Source organism: Mesoplodon densirostris, chromosome 14, assembly GCF_025265405.1.
Source record: "Mesoplodon densirostris isolate mMesDen1 chromosome 14, mMesDen1 primary haplotype, whole genome shotgun sequence".
Taxonomy (NCBI): Eukaryota; Metazoa; Chordata; class Mammalia; order Artiodactyla; family Ziphiidae; genus Mesoplodon; species Mesoplodon densirostris.
Window position 1 is genome coordinate 22,824,503 of NC_082674.1, and position 21,008 is coordinate 22,845,510.

Genomic DNA, 21,008 nt, shown 5'->3' on the forward strand with positions numbered 1-21,008 from the left:
ACACGTAGATGTGGACATACATGAGCGCACGCATATATGTGTGTTTCCTTTCTGCCTGCTACAAATTTAGGAGACAGGAATGGCCAGTTTCAGCTTCCCCTTTAGCAAACTGCAATGTGCTTTCAAAGCAAATCTATCCATCTCTTCCACATTTTACCAGCCCTAAAGATTTCCCCTAACCTTGACACACCAGTTAGTGTTCACGGAATTCACTGTATTACACATTATGGCAACAAGAATACGGTGATTGACTGTTGCCATCAAGAGCTAAAATAAACCGTCTAGAGTTGAGGGGAGGAGGTCTTATTTTCCATTTTGTTGCCTTTTTTACCCAGAGCCTCATTTCTTTGAGAAGAGGTCATTTGAAAGTTCTCAGGCTTGGCCCCACCGATGTGTGCTAATGTGTGCAGCTGGCTTTGTAATTTGATAATATTCTTCTAACCACATAGCCTTGGGCCCACCCCAGACCTACTAAATCAGGAACTCTGAGGGTGGCAACCAACCATCTGTGTTTTAACAAGCTCTCCAGATGATTCTGATGCATGCTCGAATTTGAAGACCACTAATCTCTATATTTTGCATGCACACATTCACAGCTATGCATGTGTTAGTTTGCATGCTGTCATGGGGAAGAGGCAGGGACTTTTACTTTTCCAATGAGAGGAAATCCTCAGTGGGAGCAGCAGTCCCACATCTGCAGACTGCATGGAAGTCAGGTAGACAAGATGTCTCCATGGAAGGAGACAAGACCTAGAGATCTCTTTGAACATTGTTCCCACTGACTGTTAACACAGCTTCCCATGCAGGGGTGATCATACACCATGATTTGGATGTTGATGAATGAAGCAGGCTATATGTAGCCCGCTGGTGTCGAAAGCATCTTGTTCTCTGTGTTTTACTGCCCTCGTTATAGAGTGACTTGGTAAAGAAGGGCTGTCGAGAGAGCCTCCTGGCAGACAGATTTCAGTTTATCCATCTTAAGCAGTGGCCCACTGAAATGATGGGTTTCTTTCCCCACTGAAGTAGTGGGTCACCCCGTGGTACAAATGCTATATTAGACTTCTTCCAAGGCTGAAAGCTAATTGACAAGGTACTGCAACATCGTGCCTCTAGAGACCATGAAAGGCACGTCTGAGGAAAGATGGAGCTGTGTCAAAGTCGGAGTGACTATGGGAGGAGGTGCCCCGGGGGAGTGGGAGGTGAACTTGTGATTTGAGGGGACAGAGCCACATATGGCAGAAGGAATTTAAGTGTGATTCCCAAAATGCACTTGGATTCATGTCCGTATGTATATAAGGTAAAGGGGTAGATAGACATAGGACAGGCATATATATGCAAGTAAATATATATATGTATATGTATGTGTGTACGTGTGTGTATATATGTGTAATATTCATGTTAAGCTCCTAACTTGTTAGCCAGGCATAAAAGGTCTTTGGCCCTAACATACATTTCCAATTTATATTTTTTAAATTGAAGTATAGTTGATTTACAGTGTTGTGTTAATTTCTGCTATACAGCAAAGTGATTCAGTTATACATATATATATATATATATATATATATAGATATAGATCGATACATTCTTTTTTAATATTCTTTTCCATTATGGTTTATCATAAGTTATTGAATGGTCCTCTGTGCTATACAGTAGGACCTTGTTGTTTATCCATTCCATATATTGTATAATAGCTTACATCTGCTAACCCCCAACCTCCCACTCCATCCCTCCACCAACGCCTGCCCTCTTCGCAACCACAAGTCTGTCCTCTATGTCCCTGAGTCTGTTTCTGTTTCGTAGATAGGTTCATTTGTGTCATGTTCTAGATTCCACATATAAGTGATGTCATATGGTATTTGTCTTTCTCTTTCTGACTTACTTCACTTAGTATGATAATCTCTGGTTGTATCCATGTTGCTGCAAATGGCATTAGTTCATTCTTTTTTATGGCTGAGTAGTATTCCATTGTATATATGTACCACATCTTCTTTATCCATTCATCTATCGATGGACATTTAGTTTGTTTCCATGTCTTGGCTATTGTGAATAGTGCTGCTATGAACATGGGGGTGCATGTATCTTTTCAAATTAGAGTTTTGTCTGGATATTTGCCCAGAAGTGGGATTGCTGGATCATATGGTAATTGTATTTTTTGTTTTCTGAGGAACCTCCATACTGTTTTCCACAGTGGATGCACCAACTTACATTCCCACCATATGTATAGGAGGGTTCCCTTTTCTCCACATCCTCTCCAGCATTTGTTATTTGTAGACTTTTTAATGGTGGCCGTTCTGACTGGTGTGGGTTGGTACCTCATTGTACCATTTGATTTTGTATTTCTCTAATAATTAGCGATATTGAGCATCTTTTCATGTGCCTATTGGCCATTTGTATTTCTTCTTTGGAGAAATGTGTATTTAGGTCTTATGCCCATTTTTTTGACTGGGTTGTTTGTTTTTTGTTGTTGAGTTGTATGAACTGTTTGTATATTGTATATTTTGGAAATTAAGTCCTTGTTGGATGCGTCGTTTGCAAATATTTTCTCCCATTCTGTAGGTTGTTTTTTCATTTTGTTTATGCTTCCAGTGTTATTTCTTGTTAGTCTCCTTCCCATGCCCTTCACTTAAGTCAAACTGTACCACCATCTGTTCTTTATGGACGTCACATGATTTACCACACCGCATCCTTATCTCATCATATCCTGAGTTCAGACATGACCTTCTCCATGTAGCCTGCTCTAAACTCTCCTCCCCCACCACACACACACCTCTGAGGGTAAATCATCCCTCCAGCTCCTGAACCTCTTATCACTTTATTGCCTCTCATAGTATTCATCAGCCTATAAATTATTATAGCTATGGATGTTTCTCATTCCCTGCTTATCCTGCGAGCTTCCTGAGCACATTCTCCATTTCTGACCACTGTTTTGTCTCCAGGGCTCCCAGCCACTGCTCAGTGGCCAATATGTTTGTCATACAAGTAAGTAGCTGCTTAGCCACATCATAGCACATGCCTAAACTCAAGAGATAAAATAGTAGCAGGCTATGGAAAACAGTTTGGGGTTTCATCAAAAAGCTAAACATAGGATTACCCTATGGCCCACCAAGTTCCACTCCTTGGTATATACCCAAAATAATTCAAAACAGGCATTCAAATAAAGACTTGTATATGAATGTTCATAGCAGCACTATATACAATACCCAAAAGATGGGACCAACCCAAATGTCCATCAACAGATGAAGGAATAGAAAAATGTGGCATATCCACACAATGGAATATTAGTCATAAGAAAAAGTGAAGTACTGGCACCTGCTACAACGTGGGTGAACCTTGAAAATATTAGGCAAAGTGGGGGAAGCCAGACACACAGGTCACATTTTATGATTCCATTTACATGAAATATCCAGAATAGGTAAATCCATAGAGAGAAAGCAGATAGTGATTGTCATGGGCTGGCAGGAGTGAGGAATGATTGCTTAGTGGGTACAGGTCTCTTCTGGGGGTGATGAAAATGTTTTGGAACTAGATAGAGGTCATGGTTGCACAACATTGAGAATGTATGAAGTGGCACTGAATTGTTGACTTTAAAATGGTTAATTTTATGTTATGTGAATGTCACCTTGATAGTGGTTGTCAGAGTGTTTTTAAAAAACAGTAGTATAAAGGCATTTCCCTTTTCACTTCATAAAAACCGAGCTGATTTTTTTCTAATAAGATGGTATAATATTTTATCCCAACTATCAACAGATCCTAGAATGGATGAAGTATGCATTTCACCTCCACCACAGTCCCCTCCTTACTCCCAGATCATGTTGCCAGGGGCTGTTTCACGCCCTGAGAGTAACTGCCCACCTGCGGCATCAGGTTCACCCAACATCAGCAGACACCTCTCCGAAAGTGGGGCCACCTTCCAGCTCCCGAGCCCTGTGTCCAGGCGCCCCAAGGAGGAGACTGGCAGTCAGGCTCCACGGCTGCTACTGCAGAGCTTTAGGACAAGGATGGCCTTTTAATATCTTTGTCCAAGCTGAACTGTTCTATTTTGTCTCAGTTTTCCTGGAAGATGCTCCTTTGTTTTCAGAGGAGACAAGAAGCTCACCTTCTGTTTATCTTTGCTTTCAGTTCATAGGCTGAAGCTGGCTGACATCAAGGTCATCGGAGCCCTGGGTGACTCGCTCACGGTGAGTTACTGACGGGGGGAAGGAAGGGGCAGGAGAGGAGAAGACCTTGGTTAATAGGAGAATTTCACTCCTGGACCTGAAGCATTGCCATCTCTGGTCCCAACCTCAGTCCCTCCCCACCTCCATGCCCACCCTGGAATCCAGCATTCCCTGCCCATCGTGTTTCCCCACCTCCTTTCTAACCTCATCCTTCCTCTCCTAACATGGGAATGAAGGAGAGAGCAGGAAGTGGGGGGACCCCAGAAGGAGCCCCTGAAATGAAAGTAACCCAGCCCAAACCGCACAGCCTGTCGGTGGTGGGGTGTAGGGCCCCTTCAAAGACCCGGTGCTTTGTTTTGTCCGTGTAGGAAAGCGAAGGGAAGGTCCCAAGGGCAATGGGATGATGGGACAGGAACGAGTGCTAATGGGGGAGGGGTGAGAAAACCGGGGTCAGTGGAAGAGACGGAGGTACTAACGATGACCCAGCCCGTGTCTGCAGGTGGCCTGTGGTGACCTCCCAGGCCCAGCAAAAAGCTATCCAGAAAAAGCAGAATCAGGTCCTTAGAGAGCCAGGGTAGGGGGGCTCTGAAGCTCACGAACTTCAGGTCCACAGCGACTCATTACAGAGGAGTCCGGCTGCTGTTCTCTGGATCAGTAGAATCGAGGGCCTCCAGCTGAATTTTCCCCCAAATACCAGCTGACACCTTTCATGTCTGTGGCCTCTTCACATTGATATGATCTCACTCAATATCCTCAACGAAATCCTGGGCCATATGACTGTCCTCAAACTGAAACCAACAAAGGAGGTGAAGCTGGTTGAAGCGAGGTGAGTACCGCAGCCAATAGCTTGTAACTGCTGGGTGAGGACAGGACTCCCAGGTCCTGACTCTGAGGCCAGAATTCTGTGCCTGCCCTGTAGCCATCTCCTCCATGACCCCTCAGGTACTCTTCACCCCGAAGGCCCTGTGGCTCCTAACCTTCTGGGAAGGACAGGCAGGCTGATCCTCAGCACGGCTCATCCCAACCACTTCCTGCTGGGTGTGGCCTGATATGGCCTCCCCCACCCCACCCCCACCCCCGGTCTCTTTGAAGATGCTCTTGGGGGATACGGAGTCATCAAGAATCCACACAGCTGGAAATGCCCTGGCCATCCAGTGGTTAGGACTCAGCGCTTTCACCACTGTGGCCCAGGTTCTATCCCTGGTCCGGGAACTAAGATCCCAGGAGCTGCGGCGTGGCCAAACAAACGAACAAAAAAAACCCAGAATCATCCCAGCTGTTCAGGACTACCTGGGCGGGCAGCAAGGCTCCTCCCCCCGAGGCCAGCCTTCCTCACAGGCTGCCTGGGAGGCTAGCCCTTGGCATGACCTTTGGAATGGCTCTGCTGGGAAATAACATGCTTTAGACAAGGGATGTGCACCTGCAGAGTGTGTCAGGGTGTGGTTTTAAAAGACCCTGCTCTTTCTTTAGCTGAGGAGGAGGTACATGGCGTTTCATTTTAATTTTTCCAATTGTACATATGTGAGACCTATTCATATCAAAGGATTACAGGATACTTCCCTTTCTGATACAGTTCACAGCTTTTCAAAAATGAGGAAAATGGGGCCCTGAAATGTGTCCTCTGGAAAACTGTACACTGCAGTATAATTTTCAGAGCGCTTCTGCCAGCCTAGGGTCCGGGCAGGGTTTCTTAGAGTGAGGCCGCCCTTGGAGGGCCCCAGAATTCCCAGTGGGAACTAGCACTCGTTTCTGATGAGGCAGGATGCAGGTCAAGACATGGTGCTATCAAGACGCTAGATTCTAAAGTGCCGGACATTCCAGCCCGGCCACGACAAGAACACAGACCCTCTGGCGAGCAGGCAAGGAAATCACCCCCTTGTGGTTCCCTTTCAGGCAGGTAATGGAGCCGGGTCCAAGCCTGGGGACGTCCTGGATGTCTTAACTCAGTATCGAGGTCTGTCCTGGAGGTGAGTGCAGGCGTGGCAACGCCCAGAGACGCCCCGTCGCAGGGAAGGGGAGGACCCCTGAGCATGTAGAAAACAAGTTCTCTAGCAGAAGGATGAGTCAACCTAGTGCTTTTCCATGAGAAATTTCTAGGTTTAATTTAAGGAAGGTATTTATCAGCTTCCCCAAACCAGGCATTCCCCCAAAACAAGCCAGGACTTGAGCAGGAGGAGTTTAGGGGAAAAACTACTCAGACGTTTGGGTTGGAAAAGTTTGGGCTTGCATTTCTCCCTCTGGGCAGTCACCTCAGCAGGAGGCAGCAGCCTTCAGAACCCGGGTTGTGTAGGAGCCCCAGCTGCCCGCTCTGTGTGACCTTGGGTAAGTTATTCAACCTCTCTGAGCTGGTCTCATCTTTGACGCAGAGACGATAATACTGCCTTAGCATTGTTGCAAGGCTTACAGAGAATTTAAATGCCCAGCACAGTGCCTGACACAAAGGTAGGTATAAATGGTAGCTGGGATCATTATTAAAGGGCCTTCATTTTACAGATGATGAAGCACGGCTCAGAGAGGGCAAGTAACCTGTCCAAGATCACACAGTCAGATGGTAAGAGAGCAAAAAGTAGAGTAGATGACCCCTGACCCCTAATCCAGCACATCCCCCATCATGTATATTTCGTGCAGGCTTGTTCCTGCTCTGCCTGTAATCAAACCCAGGCCGCCACAGGCTGTGGTGAGCTCCTGCTTCACCTCTGCTATGAAAGCCCAGCTCATGCCAAGTGGGAGAGGGCAGGTTCGCTGTTCCCTCAACCTGGAATCCAGCATCTCTGGCACCAGCTTGAACCTGAGCGTTGAATCCCTGGCATCCTCCCTGTCGATGATACACAGAGTTAAACCCCAGACATTTTGAGAACCTTTGAAATGTTCCCAGACGTACTTGGCAGAGAATGAGGGGATATGGAAAAGTAGGGAATCCAATCAACTCTGGAATGCTGCTTATTTTCATGCCTAGAAACCCATCCAACTTTGATTTCCTTGGAATTTTAGAAGCGGCTCAAAAGATGGGTTGCTCTCTAGAAGATACCCTTTAAAAACCAGGTTTTCCCCACGCCAAACAGGACGAGAAACATGAAGGCAAACTATTTTTTTTTAATAATAATAATAATGCACAGCTGCAGTGGCTAGTCGGCGCTGGTCTGGGCTCTGCATCCAAGGAAGGGCCATTTCCCCTTTGGAAGATGGGGCTGAAGAGGCCCACTTAATTCCCCTGCCTCAAGGTCAAAGCTCAAAGTTAAAAAACAAAAGTCAGCCATGATGGTTTAAGCCAGTTTTTTGTTTGGACGTTCTGGTTTGTGGGGCAAAGGAGAGAGAAGTTGCTGTATTCTGGTTTTTCAGTTTTTATACAAAAATAATGAGGAAAGGGCAAGCCCCAAGCCCCCAGGGTGTTTCTCAGAAGGAGCAAGTTCTGTCTTGGTGGTGTCTGAGGTGTTTCAGCGTCGCTGGCAGTTTTAACCTTCATTTTCTTTTTTGTCCCCACGACATCGCAGTGCGGGCGGCGATCAGAACCTCAGCAGCGTCACCACCTTGCCCAGTGAGTACGCAATCCCCGGGGGTCCGGGGCGGGCTCGCCGCAGCCCTGCGCGTTTCTGCAGCTCCCCCTGGCGGCGGCCGCGGGCTTGGCAGGGAACCGGGCGGCAGGAGACAGCCGCATTCGGCAGGGGGCGCTGCTTCCCCGAGGCGGTCGCCCTGCTCTGTTGCTCGAGAGAGATTAAAGCCTTTTTTTTTTTTTTTTTTTAAGAGAAATTGCATTTGTCCGAGGAAGGAAGAGAGTAAGAGGGAAAGAATGCTCAGGCCAACTCTTAGTGCAAGTTATTATTAAGAAATGATTGAAGAAGGAAATAAAGGAAACCCATGTTTGCTTTGCCTGTCATCCAGAGCAGAGCACCTTTCTGGGAGGCGTTGATCTAGGCTTGGGCTGTATTAGGCACCACTGCATACAAAGACGTTGAGTTCCTGGTGTTGGTTTAGGAAACGCTGCTATTGCAGCAGTGATGATGAAATTACCTTGTTCGGGCTGTGCAAACACAGCCATATTTGGGGTGCAACCTTTTCTTTAAATTACTTCAACAACCTGTTCGGAATGATTTTTTTTTAAGCCTGACTACATTCTTTGAATGGTCTTATTCATCTTCTTATTCTCCTTAGTGCAGGCACAGTGCTTGTTCTTAAAGTACGGGTACAAAAAATGTTACAATTGAATTATTTTCCCTTAAAATCTTCTGGCTAACGATTTTGCCTGAGAGGAATTTAATCGGTCCCATTCTCATTTACTTTTCTCATAATTATCCCTCTGTAATATATCTTTAGCAGCTAAAAAATTATTTGAGCTTTAAGTCACCAAGACTTTGATGATAAAGGGGGTTTGATCACCACATGGGCAGAACTGGTTGGACTTCATGTGTGTTATCTGTTCTTGCTATTTGCAAATCCTGTTGATTTTAAGTAAGTACAGTTCTGTGGCACAAGTACTTCCCATCTTCCTTATTTCTAGGTCCACACACAAGAGCTATAAATAAGCTCCACCATCTCTAGGAGATGATTTGGGTTGCTTTTGTGAATGTAATTGGGCTATGAGCTGGGCCAGCACACATAACAACTTGCTAGGCTCTCTGATTCCCACACTATTGTGGTTGATAACATGATTGGAAATCATCTGACTCAAGATCTTTCACTAAAATGATTTATAAAATATTAAGACAGCATCATCTGGGTGGACGCCCGACACGCTTAGCCCAGCAGTGGAACATTGCCTGTTCAGACTTCCTTACTAGAGTTGTGAAGACAGATTGACTGTAGGGACGGGATAATCCATGGAGAAATAATCACGTGGTAATGTGTTGGAAAACTTATGAGAACATAGGGTCAGAACAGAACCTCAGTTCAACTCCCTATTCAATGTAATCCAGCAAATACACCTGTGCTGGGTGCTTCGGAAACAGGAGAATGAGGTGAGGTCCCTGCCCTGATGACATCACTGAAGTCTCTTTAGGGACATGTCTCCCTAAAGACAGACATGTGTACCAATAATTATAGCCATGTACAAAGTTTAGGGGAAAATAAATAAGAAGGCTGTTACCCTGCCTTTTGAAAGAGGGCTTTAAGAACTGGAATTCATCAGATAAGAAAAGGGGATTGAATGTTCCTGGCAGAGGTAATTGTATGCACCAGCAAGTTCTTGTCCTGTCCAATGAGTAGTGCCTTCTGTGACATTCCTGATAAGTACCTAGCTAGCCAATGCTGGATGCTTCCAGTAATGGGGAGTCTAGGACAATCCCTTCCGTTTTCAGATAGCTCTAGTGATCTCGCAGCTCTTCCTTCTATTGAGTAGATCAGAGTAATTGCCATCCATCGGTACAATGTCCCCAGAGCCACAAGGAATGAGTTCAGTGCATCTGTGTTGTGTAGGCCCTGTAGCAGTGCTTGGTTGGAGAGAGTCCTCTGCTGGACAGCATGATGCCTGAAAGTCCTGACTGATACCTAGCCCGTTCCTTTCCCCCATCCTAGTAGATTGTAGGTCTGGGGAAAGTACCCGCTAACACGAGCTGACAGATCAGGCTCTAGCCTAGGATTCTATTCTTAATAACGTATGACTTTTAACAGTTCTCCTAACCTTTCTGAACTTTGAGTTATTCTTAATTCAGTCCATAAACATTTATTGAGCCCATGCGAGGCTCAGGGGTGTATACAGACCCTGCTCTCATGAGTTCTCAGCCAAGCTGGGGGGGATGCAGAGTGAAAAGAATAGATCCAGCATGGTAAAGGCATTAGAATGTAGGAGATTGAAAAGATGAACAAAATCAGCAAGGAATTAGACTGACCAAGGTAGATGGTGGGAAGAGAGCCTAAAAATCAGAAATGAAAGAGGAGACATAAGTATAGAAATAAAAAGGATTATGAGAGAATACTTTGAACAGTTGTATCCATACAATAGAATATTATTTGCCAGTAAAAAAGAATGAAGTATTGATACATGCTAAACATGGATGAACATCGATAACTTGCTAAGTGAAGGAAGCCAGTCACAAAGGACATGTTGTATTGTATGGTTCCATTTATATGAATGTCCAGAATAAGCAAACCTATAGAGATAGAAGGTAGTTTAGTGGTTGCCGTGGGGCTGGAAGAAATGGGGAGGGACTGCTAGTGGCTACGGAGTTTCTTCTGGGGGTGATGAAAATGTTCTAAAGTTTATAGGGGTGATGGTGGCACAGCTGTATGAATGTACTAAAAGCTATTGAATTGTACTTTAAATTGGTGAATTCTATGTTATGTGAATTATATCTCAATAAAGTGATTACATATTTAGAGAAAAAAGCAAAGTGCCTGACAGCAGCCCCTGAACCAGACTGGCATTTATTCAACACTAATTCATTGAGCACCCTTGTGTGCTGCACATGTGGTTTGGCATCAGCCTGCTGGACATTTTATTTTGGGGGCCAAGCGAACAGTAAGGGTGAGGGCTGTGGGGTGGGCGTTCTGCTTTGTTGCCAGCACCCCCTGGCACTTACCAAAGGAATCTGAAGATTGCCTTGGGGCAGTGACGACGAACATCTTTTCCTTGTATTTTCAGACATCCTCCGGGAATTCAACCCTTCCCTGAAGGGCTTCTCTGTTGGCACCGGAAGAGAAAACAGTCCTGGGGCCTTCCTAAACCAGGCCGTGGCAGGAGCCCGAGCTGAGTGAGCAGTGGAGCCTTGCGGGTGAACCACACGGGTCCCCGGGAACCTGGTCGGGGGCTTAGCCTAGACCAGGGTGTATGGCTAAAGGCTCGGGGTTTGGTCCAGGGGGAGGATCTGAGGGTCAAAGGCTGGACTGGGCGGGCTCTCTTGGGGGTGTCCTGTGCTGTGGGACGCGGAAGCCTGCTGGCTCACCCACCAACTGCGCCCCCAGGAGCTAGTCACAGTTGATTCTGATGCCAGGTACATGCTTTGAGCAAATTACTTTGCCTCGTCTATAAACCTTATGTTCACGTAAGACAGCAGCCATAGGAGGACTCACTGACCCCCAAGTCTCACCACTCTGTTAATGCTCCGTCTTTCTTGCCACCTTCTCCTTCTCTTCCTCAGACTTGCTTTTCAGGAGGCTTTTTCAGGCTCCATGCTTTGCATCCTTCCTGGTTCACGGGAAGAGCACCAGTCTTGGGGCCGGCGGGAGTGGGGGGTGTCTGAGTCTGAGCCCTGGTTTCTCCCCTGGCCTCTCTAAGCCTTAGCCTCTAAGAGATGGGGCTGAACCTCTCCCATGGGCTGGCTGGGAGGCTCAATGCCATGTTTTTTGGTGTGTTTTTTTAAACATCTTTTATTTCTTTAATGTTGTATCCATCTATTTATTTATTGGCTGCGTTGGGTCTTCGTTGCTGTGCGCAGGCTTTCTCTAGTTGCGGCGAGCGGGAGCTACTCTTGGTTGGCGCTGTGCGGGCTTCTCATTGCGATGGCTTCTCTTGTCGTGGAGCACGGGCTGTAGGCCCGCAGGCTTCAGTAGTTGTGGCACAAGGGCTCAGTAGTTGTGGCACACAGGCTCTAGCGCGCAGGCTCAGTAGTGGTGGCGTAGTGGTGGCGCATGGGCTTAGTTGCTCCGCGGCATGTGGGATCCTCCCGGACCAGGGCTCGAACCTGTGTCCCCTGCATTGGCAGGCGGATTCTTAACCACTGCGCCACCAGGGAAGCCCTCGGTGCCATGTTGAAAGTGAAAGTTCTGGTGAGCTGTAAATAGCACAGACAGGATGGTGGTCCCAGCAACAGTGCAGCAGGGCTGCAGGACCCACCTGGGGTAAACTGTTAGCGAGCAACAGGACCACTGAGTCGTGGTCCAGGGGCACTGGATGGAGGGTTCCAGAGAGCGGGGCCAGCTTTCCTGGGTCCTACAGCTCCATTTCTCCCCACCATCCCAGAACCCTGAGTATTTCTTTGGGTTTGCTGCCAGTCAGAGAACCAGTGAGGGCCACATCCAATGTAGGAAAAAGAAATGGGAAGATCCTTTTTGTTTCTTAGTCCTCTATTTCTTCCAGAATAATCATGAACTTTACTATGTAGTTCCTAGGGATTCCTATGTTTAGGTTCCTAGATCCCCTGACATCATTCTCCCAGCTCTCAACACCATCCTGAATCTACGAGTTCCCAACTAGAGTAACTCTTATTTATTCAGGACAGGAAAGGTGACAGATTATCTGAAGCAGAGATCATACAAAACCTATTAGGTTTTATAACGAATTCGGTGGCTTCATTTTCCTTTTGGTGGGGAGGGGGTGAAAGGCTACCGATTTACTGCTTAAAATTTTAGGCTTACGTTAATATTACCTTAATCTTGCTTTTTTCCAAGCATATTTCAGCTGGTGGTGTAAGAGGAGAGGCAGTTCTAAGCATGATTAGGTCAGGAAGGCATCCAAGAATGAAAGCTTAGCTGAAAGCATAAATGTAATGAAAATTGGAGTGTGATTCATATGGCCCTGGGTTTCTCCCCTGATTTCCCCAAGGCCTTGGGGCTCGTTTGTGTGAGTCATTTATTTGTCCAACCATGTCCTGTGTTGTAGGGAAGAGTTGGGGATTATTATTCCAGATTATTATTACTATTACCATTACAGATGAAGAAACTGTAGCCCAGAGAGATGCAGTGGCCTGAACAAATGCATTATATCGACCACGTGGTCTGTCATCTTTGTGCCCCCAGGCTTTACCACAGGTCCAATAATGACCCTTTATGTGTATAGAGCAGTGTGCAATTACATAGTACCCTCACGTTTGTTATCTCTTGTGCTCTGAACTGTAACTGTGAGATGGACAGAGCAGAGGGTCAGATGCCCATGTTTTCTTAATGATGATCTTGAGGCTCAGAGTGGCCAAATAATCATCCAAAACTCTGGTCCATAGGAAGAACAGCAGCCCTGCTAACTTCAGAGCAATAGATGAGGAAACTGAGGCTCAAAGAGGTGAAGTGGTTTACCCAAAGTCTCCACCCAGGTGATCTGATACCTAGCCTATTATGATGAAGAGCAGGCCAGCTGGGCTAATGATTAAGAGAGGAAGAGGGTGACAACTAATGTTTCCTGCTAAGTCCTGTGCCAGGGACTTTATTGATGGTGATGGTGATGCTGGTGGTGGTGATGATGGTAGAAATAATTCAATGGATTGTTCCTAATATGGATGTTTACCATGTGCTCTTTTAAGTTCTTTACGGGCACCTTATTTAATTCACCCAACATCTCTGTGAAGAAGGTATGCTTGCCATCCCCATCTTCCAAAGGAAGAAGCTGAGGGTTTGCAAGGTTAAGTACTTTGCCGAGGTCTCACAGTGGGTCAGGGGTGGAAGCAGGATTCAAACCCATATGCTTCCTGGCACCGAGAGTGGCTCTTACCCCATGGGGCTGCTTTGCTCATCTCTACTAAGACCCATTAAGATAGGGGGGGTTATCGCCTATCTTTTGGATGAGAATTTAAGTCACATTCCCACAGTTAGCAAGAGGCAACTAAATGGCACACCCAGGTGTGTCTGACTCAACCATGTCACATTGAAAGTGAGGGCACCCTTGCAGCTGAGATCTTGGCACCTGCAGAAATAGCCACGTGTGACATGAAACACTCATATGCAGCTCTCTGTTTGTCTTGAATGAGCCTGGCTTGGAAGAGAAAGAAAACTATGAAATCAAATACGCCAATCAGAAGACAACGCCGCTAACAGTCACCCCCTCATATGTAGAGTGCTTTGCCCTTCCCAAGGCGCACTCCTGACTCCCACCCCCAGCAGAGACCGAGTGGGGAAGGAGCTGTGTGACAGGGCATGGCCTTCAGTCCAGTTTTCCTGCTCCATATCTTATTCCCGATTTCTCTGCTAAGTCCCCTCCCAACCCCGGCTTCACAGCCCCCGCTGGTCACATGACTTCTTCCTGTGTGTGCCTGCAGGGATTTACCTGTTCAGGCCAGGAGGCTGGTGGATCTGATGAAGAATTACACGGTAAGGGCTTCCCTGGTGGCGCAGTGGTTGAGAGTCCGCCTGCTGATGCAGGGGACATGGGTTCGTAACCCGGTCTGGGAAGATCCCATATGCCGCAGAGCGGCTGGGCCCGTGAGCCATGGCCGCGGAGGCTGCGCGTCCGGAGCCTGTGCTCCGCAACGGGGGAGGCCACAACAGTGAGAGGCCCGCGTACCGCAAAAAAAAAAAAAAAAAAGAATTACACGGTAAGTCTAGGGGAGGTGGCACCTGGGACCACTTGAGGTAGGATGCCCAGAGGAGGAAGTGGGTGGGAGGATCATAGAGACAGAGAGGGTCAGCTCTGAGGTGGGGGTGGGAGGGACAAGGCCACATGGGAATCCAGAGAGGCCACCTTTAAAAAAACAACAAATGATTTAACACCTGTGACCTCTGACCTTAGGACCCACAAACCAAAGAACAGAAATTATTCATGTCCCCACTAAACCCTCCTGTGTGTGAGGACCCATCCCTACAGCATTCAGCACTTTGTATTTTCCTGGACTTGACTCTGGGGCAAGGCTTTTACTTGTTTGTTTCCTATTCATTTCAGAATATAAATTTTCAGGAAGATTGGAAGCTAATAACCCTGTTTATAGGAGGCAATGACCTCTGTAATGTCTGCAATGACCCGGTAGGTCTCCAGGCCCTCACCCAAGACTCCCCTGGGAAGGATTTCCACCCCAGGTCGCTGGAGCAGTGCAGTTGGGTTGGGACTTGGCTGGTAGTCGGGCATGGATCCAGCCTGGGCAATGTATCCGGGGCCACGCAGACACCGAAACACAGGCTCTGTTTGTGATGAACTCACACAGCCAGGGCCGGGAGATACAGACAACTCACCATCCTGATGTGTTTCTAGAGCTGCACATAGAAGAGAGGTCTGGGGTCAGGACTGCCATGGGATTTGGGGGGGGGGGGAGGGAGGGGTGGTGTCAGAGGTTTACAGAGAGCAGGAGACTTTCCAACTGGGCCAGAAACATGAGAAGCTTTGTCAGGAAGAAAGGAGACCAGCAGAGCAAAGTGGTGGGTCTAGCTGTGGCCTGGGATCCCCTGTCCCAAGGGGTGACCCTGCCCGCCAGACCCCTCAAGACCTGTTTTCCTGGCATCAGTGTCACCAGGGTCTGGGGGTTTCAAGCTGCAATGCGAAGGGCCCACAGTGGGGCCTGGGGGCTGCTGGCTGCCAGGGTGGGGCGGGGCGGGAGGTGGGACCATGGGTCCCTCCCCCACTTCCCTTGAGGCTTTGATTCATTTGGTAGAGCAGGGCTCTTGGCTAAATTTCATTCAGAGACAGGGTTCCACTGCTTTTTTAAAAAGTTTGAAAACCACAAGTATCGAGATCAGGGGAAATCACCATTAAAATGTATTTATGGTTGGGGAGGGGGTTTGCAGGACCCTCTTCCCCTCTCATAATCTTAAGTGATTTGATTGAGCTTTGGCTTCCCAGGCATTTGAGGTTCCATCAGAAGTGATCAGCCCCTAGGACCAAACAATGTTCAAGCTGTAGGAGATCTTAGAGGTCCCCTGCTCCAACACCCCAGTTTAGGGGGGCCCAGAGGTGTGATGTGCTTTGGCGAAGGCCCTACATCTTGTTGACGTGAAGTGGATCCAGAGATTTCCATAGCTCCATGCAGAAGAAAAAGTGTTTCCCTGAGGGTCACAGCCTTCACCTCAAGCCTGAGGACCGTGGGGTGAGGGTGGAGGCTAGGCCCCAAAAGATAGCCTGTGTTTCAGTGTTGCCCATTCTGGCTGAAATGCAGGAGGAGGGGACCCAGGAGAGGAAGTGGTCCTGGTCTACCGAGGGGTGGGGTGATGAATGGGGTTAGAGACATTTCCTCTTCCTGCAGGTCCGCTATTCTCCGCAGAACTTCACGGACAACATCGGGAAGGCTCTGGATATCCTCCATGCCGAGGTACAAAGGCCAGGCCACACGGCCTCTGGGCAGCTCAGCCGCAGGCCTCCTCCTTGGGCCTCGGTCTTAGCCTGAAGGCAGCTCTGGCTTCCTGCTGAGACCTCCCTGCCCGGTCCCCTTCCCCTGGAGACCAGCACAGACCATGCTGTCAGTCCTGGCCCCAGCAGCCTGAACACATGTGCGTCAACAGGGAGCAGAGGGGAGAGAGGGGGCAGGGGTGAAGGCTGTGGCTGGGGCCAGATGAAAGGCCACAGACCTGACACCCAGCAGGAGACACCGGCCCCAGCCCCCGGTTAGAGGCTGGAGCAGCCTGGCCTCGATCCTCTTGGGGACGGACCTTGCCTTTGCTCAGGTGCCTCGGGCGTTTGTGAACCTGGTAAAGATCCTGGAGATCATCAGCCTGAGGGAGCTGTACCAAGAGAAGAATGTCAGCTGCCCGAAGCTGATCCTCCGGTGAGTTGGAAGTTCTCCACCTATTCCTGAAAAAGCCATGGGACCCTCAGCAGAGAGTGACTCTGGTTAGTTAGAAAAACCAAGGGCAGGAGTGTGAGGAGTGCTAAGCCCCCGTGGTCTAGCCTGGAGGAGACACCCCAGGACAGGCTTCCTGTACCCTTGGAGTTCATGCGTTTGCAACCCAACGTGCTTCTATTGCCAGACAGCTCGGGACACCCTTCGGTCCCCCAGGGAGGGAAGAATAAAACATGACAGATGGAACAAGCCTCTGTGGGCCAGTCTCACTGGCCACTGCTAGGGCTCCTTCTAAGTGTGCCCCGCCCCCTCCCAGAGGCCCAGCTCCAGGACAGAAGGGGCCTCTGTTCAGCGTGGGTGCTCCAGGCTGGGCATTCACAAAGGTGGGGCTATTGTCACTTTCTAAAAGAGAGGGTGGTCAAGTCAGAATCAGCATGGTCTAGAGGACAGTCTCATCCCCCGCCAGCAAGAGCAAGAGCCCTGGCCCTGAGAGGCCGCTTCATCCCCAGCCTCCAGAGCCAAAGATGGCTCCCCTGCTCGTGTTACACGTGACCCTCAGGAACAAGATGTCCTCCTACCCCAAGCGTGAACCATTCCTTCCTGCAAGGTCTCCTCCGGACCATTAGCCCAGATCACAGTGGCTGTGCCCCCCACCCCCTTCTCCCCTCCCCAGCTCTGTAGAGGCCTCCACCACTGCCCTGAGCGCATCACGTGATAATGGCCCGTGTGCCTCTCCCCGCAAGCCCTGAACTCTGTGTCCGAGTCACTGCCAGCACGGTGTAGGGGCTCTGTGGCTGTTTGCTGAATGACTGAATGAATAATTCACAAGGGCTAGATTTGCTCTGGGAAGTGAAATGGTATCTTGGCTGTTCCCTGGAGATCCATGCCAAACCGCCCCTGGGGGCCTTGACTGCACAGGTCCCCTGCGGAAGGCCTGAGGATGCTGTGGACAGCGGGAGGATGGCTGCAGGGTGACACATGCCTGTTAGCACAGCTGGTGTCAGGCATGCTATTTTCGGCTGCTGACTCATCCCCTGCTCCCACTCTCTCCAGTCACTGGGCCCCACGGGGGGTTCAGCTTGTTCATTCCATTTCAGAGCAGCTCACCCAAAAGTCTCTAGCTGCCCATCACTGCAAGGTCTTTAGACAATTAAAGCTAAAGGTTCAGAGTCCGACCTGGAATGGCCAAGTCACTGGCTGTGGGGTTAGGAAGACTCAGGGTCACCTTGTCCTGCCACCTCTCCAGTGCCCTGCACTCCCTGTCTCTCAGCTGTCCTGTCTCAGTGGCTGTGCTTTCCTTGGTGGCACTGAGTCTACACTAAGCCATCCTCACTGTTATCACCTCCTCCCCCTGGACCAAAAGCCCAGATTTGCAAGTTGGCTAGTCAGGGCAGAGGTACGGACTGGGCAGAAGCAGCTTAACTAGGGATTAAGAGCTCAGGTTCAGACCAGGCAGACTTGAGTTCAGGTCCTGGCTCCCACACTCAGCATCCATGTGATCTTGAGAAACTACTTAACCATGCTGAACCTCAGTTTTCTCATCTATAAAATGGGGATAATGAAAATACATCTTCTGGAATTGCTAAGAGGATTAACCAAGTTAATACCCATAAAGCTCTTGGCACAGTAAACATTCAATGTGTGTTAGCATTATTATTATTGTTGTCACTATTATTTAAAAGAAGGCATGCCTCACCTGTACCACACGGTTCTCAGACATTCATAAGGTAACGCAGCTCCGTAAAAGTCACTCCTGCAGATGTCAGAAGACGTAACTACTTCATTTTCATGGGCAAATCCAGGTCTGGGAAGTTTTCTTCACTTCCATCTGGTACAGTTGACAGGTTAGCCATCTAGGGCCCTGTTAGCACAGGTTTCTGGTACCTCCGAGTTAAATATATTCTGAATCTCAAGCCAACGCTTCTGCATCATGCACTCAGCCAGGGGTCCTGGTGGATGGGGCATCTCTTTGGTTTGGCCTGCAGGAATCTGTGTCCCTGTGTCTTGAAGTTTGATGATAACTCAGCAGAACTTGCCTCCCTCATCGAAGTGAATAAGAAGTATCAGGTAAGCCGGGAAAGGGTTCCAAGACTGCACAGCAACTGCTGTGTGGTTTCATCACTCTGCTTAGAAAACGAACAGACACTTAGATTATGTTGACCCCGACTGTGTGTGATGTTACCACTGACCAGTTTGCAGATTTTAATACTCCCCCCTGCCCCACGCCACAAGGCAGCAGGTTCAATGTATTTGAATCAAGTTATGGAGCTGAGTCACTGAACACACGTCACCAAATCTCAGTTCCCGGCCTTACACGAAAATGAGTATTTCCAATTGTCCATGGAGAATGAGTGTGAGATTCTGACTCCTGGGGACGGGGTTGGGGGAACTCTTGCCGCCCGAGAGAGTCTGGAGGATTCAGTGAGAGAACATGCCTTCCCTCTGCCCTCCCCTCCGGGGGGAACAGGTGTTATTGGGGTGCACAGGGAGAAAGAAAGTCAGCAGATGCTCTCCCAATATCCTGTGGGTTGTTCCTTTTAGGCCTTTCTCCATCAAATCTTTGACCAGAGCAGCTGACTCCCTTGAGTCTCTTGAGTTTTTCCCCCAATAATCATGCAGTCACTCGAGAGAACAATGGTAGTCTTCCAGCTCTTCTGGAGTGGGCTGCAGGCGGCTTCCAGGGTGGATCCATCCTTCGAGTCCACGGACTCCTTGGAGCAGAACCCTTCCCTGCAGCCTCTTTCAAGGCCATCCCCCAGCCCTCTGGGTGACTCCCCAGCTGCACCTCCTTCTGCCGTGAGCAGGTGCCTCTGTCTCAGGTGAGGAAGTCCATGCCTCACCAGGAGAGGGAAGGCAGCCGAGGTTATGGCCATGAAAGCAAACCTTTTCCAGGTGGGGTTTGGGTGCAAGCAACAAGCGCTTATGCAATTCCGGTTAATGTATTATTTATGATTAATCCAGATGTATGACTTAAGCAGAATACCTGGAAGAGCTAAGGTCAGAGGCCAAGCCATGAGAAATTGCGAGTCTTGGAATTCTAGGAGCCAAGCCATAAGAATAAAAATCAGGCCAAGGAACTAGTCCAGTGGAGACACCATGGACACCCCTGTCACTGCTCTTTAGGGACTGGATGCAGCTGCCACTCCCAGCAGAATGGATTCTGTGCTGTCCCTCCATCTTTCTACAACTAGCTTCCAAACCAAAGCCTGAAGCGGGAGCATCTACTGGGTGACCCGTGGGCATGTGTGAGGGGCATTGGGAAAACCAGCATCTGGGTGTCTCACCTTCTGCAGGATGGTCTTCATACAGTGGAGTTTTTTTTTTTTTTTTTTTTTAAATATAGGAAGTGGGTCCAGATGCTGGGCAGCTAAAGAGAAGGAGAACTATTCACAAAAATGGCCTTCACTGACCTCTCTAGATTGGCCAGCTGTTGTTCCCAGGTCTGATCTTGGTTACCACGGAGACCCTGATCTAGCATCCTGGACAAGCTTACAGCTCAGCCACATGAGGCCATCATGCCCTCTCTCTGAATCCTCTGACTCTCTACTTCCGGCTAAAGCTCTCACTCCATCCTTCTCCTTGGAGATGATCATTGCTGTCAATAACCACCATGTGCTAGGCATTCTCCACACTATTTCCTTTACTTCTCAAGAGGTGCAAGGCTCCACTGTGAGCCATTATGGCTGATCCACGGGGGCACTAGCAGCCCTGAAAGGGACTTAGGGATGGTCCAGGCCTCGGTGAACATTCTCTACTTACAGATGAGGAAATAGAGGTCCGGAGAGGGAAAGCATCTTGCTGAAAGTCACACAACCAGTTAGCGGTATTGCACCTTCTGCCTTCCTCAAGGCTCTGATTGTAACTGGAAGAGACTCCCCCCAGGAGGTCAGAGGTGAGGTATCCCCAGCATGGGGACTCTTTTTCTGGCTGACCCTGGAAAAAGAAGGTGTTCTTGATATCATGATGTCTTCTGAAGCGACTGCTGTAATGTTCTTTGTGTGGAAGCCTGACTTCCCCCTCCAGCTAAGGTCCTGGTCCAAATGATGGAAACCCGGCAAACAGTGAAAGGGCAGAGTCTGGGAGAAGTGGGAGCCAGAACTGGGGTGACTCGTCCTTCTGGAAGTGAGCCCAGGTGGAAGCTATGAAAGTAACAGCTCTGTTACCTCCTAGACAGATCTGAGAATCTCAAGTGTGCACACACAGGAGCACACGTGCTCACACTCACTTCATGCATGAGTGATATAAATAGGCATTAAACGTCATTGTTGATTCACCTTTGATTTTCTGAACACAGGTAGGGCAGAGATAAGTGTCAGGGTTATCCAAAAAAGTCATTTAATCAAATTTGTACTCACCCCACTTCCACCCTAGTCTTTAATCAGAAGCTTTAAAAGAGGATCAAACTGATGGACTTGGATTTTTCTTTTCTCCCAGCCTGGGTCACATAGATGCAAAGGCAGCAGAGGTTAGGGGCAGGGGTTGAGATAAAGCCTGATCTGAAAAGTAACTA

At 48.5% G+C, this 21,008-nt stretch overlaps 1 protein-coding gene across 1 annotated transcript in view; it reads left to right on the plus strand.

The window, feature by feature from the left end:
- PLB1 (phospholipase B1) overlaps nt 1–21,008 on the plus strand; it is a 125,319-nt gene that overhangs the window by 56,552 nt on the left and 47,759 nt on the right. Inside the window, exons 18-26 of the mRNA XM_060116931.1 lie at nt 4,120–4,178; nt 6,051–6,124; nt 7,649–7,692; nt 10,732–10,840; nt 14,054–14,105; nt 14,674–14,754; nt 15,965–16,030; nt 16,383–16,483; nt 18,484–18,565. Of these exons, the coding sequence (XP_059972914.1) occupies nt 4,120–4,178; nt 6,051–6,124; nt 7,649–7,692; nt 10,732–10,840; nt 14,054–14,105; nt 14,674–14,754; nt 15,965–16,030; nt 16,383–16,483; nt 18,484–18,565 (668 nt within the window). The remainder of the gene's footprint in view (nt 1–4,119; nt 4,179–6,050; nt 6,125–7,648; nt 7,693–10,731; nt 10,841–14,053; nt 14,106–14,673; nt 14,755–15,964; nt 16,031–16,382; nt 16,484–18,483; nt 18,566–21,008) is intronic.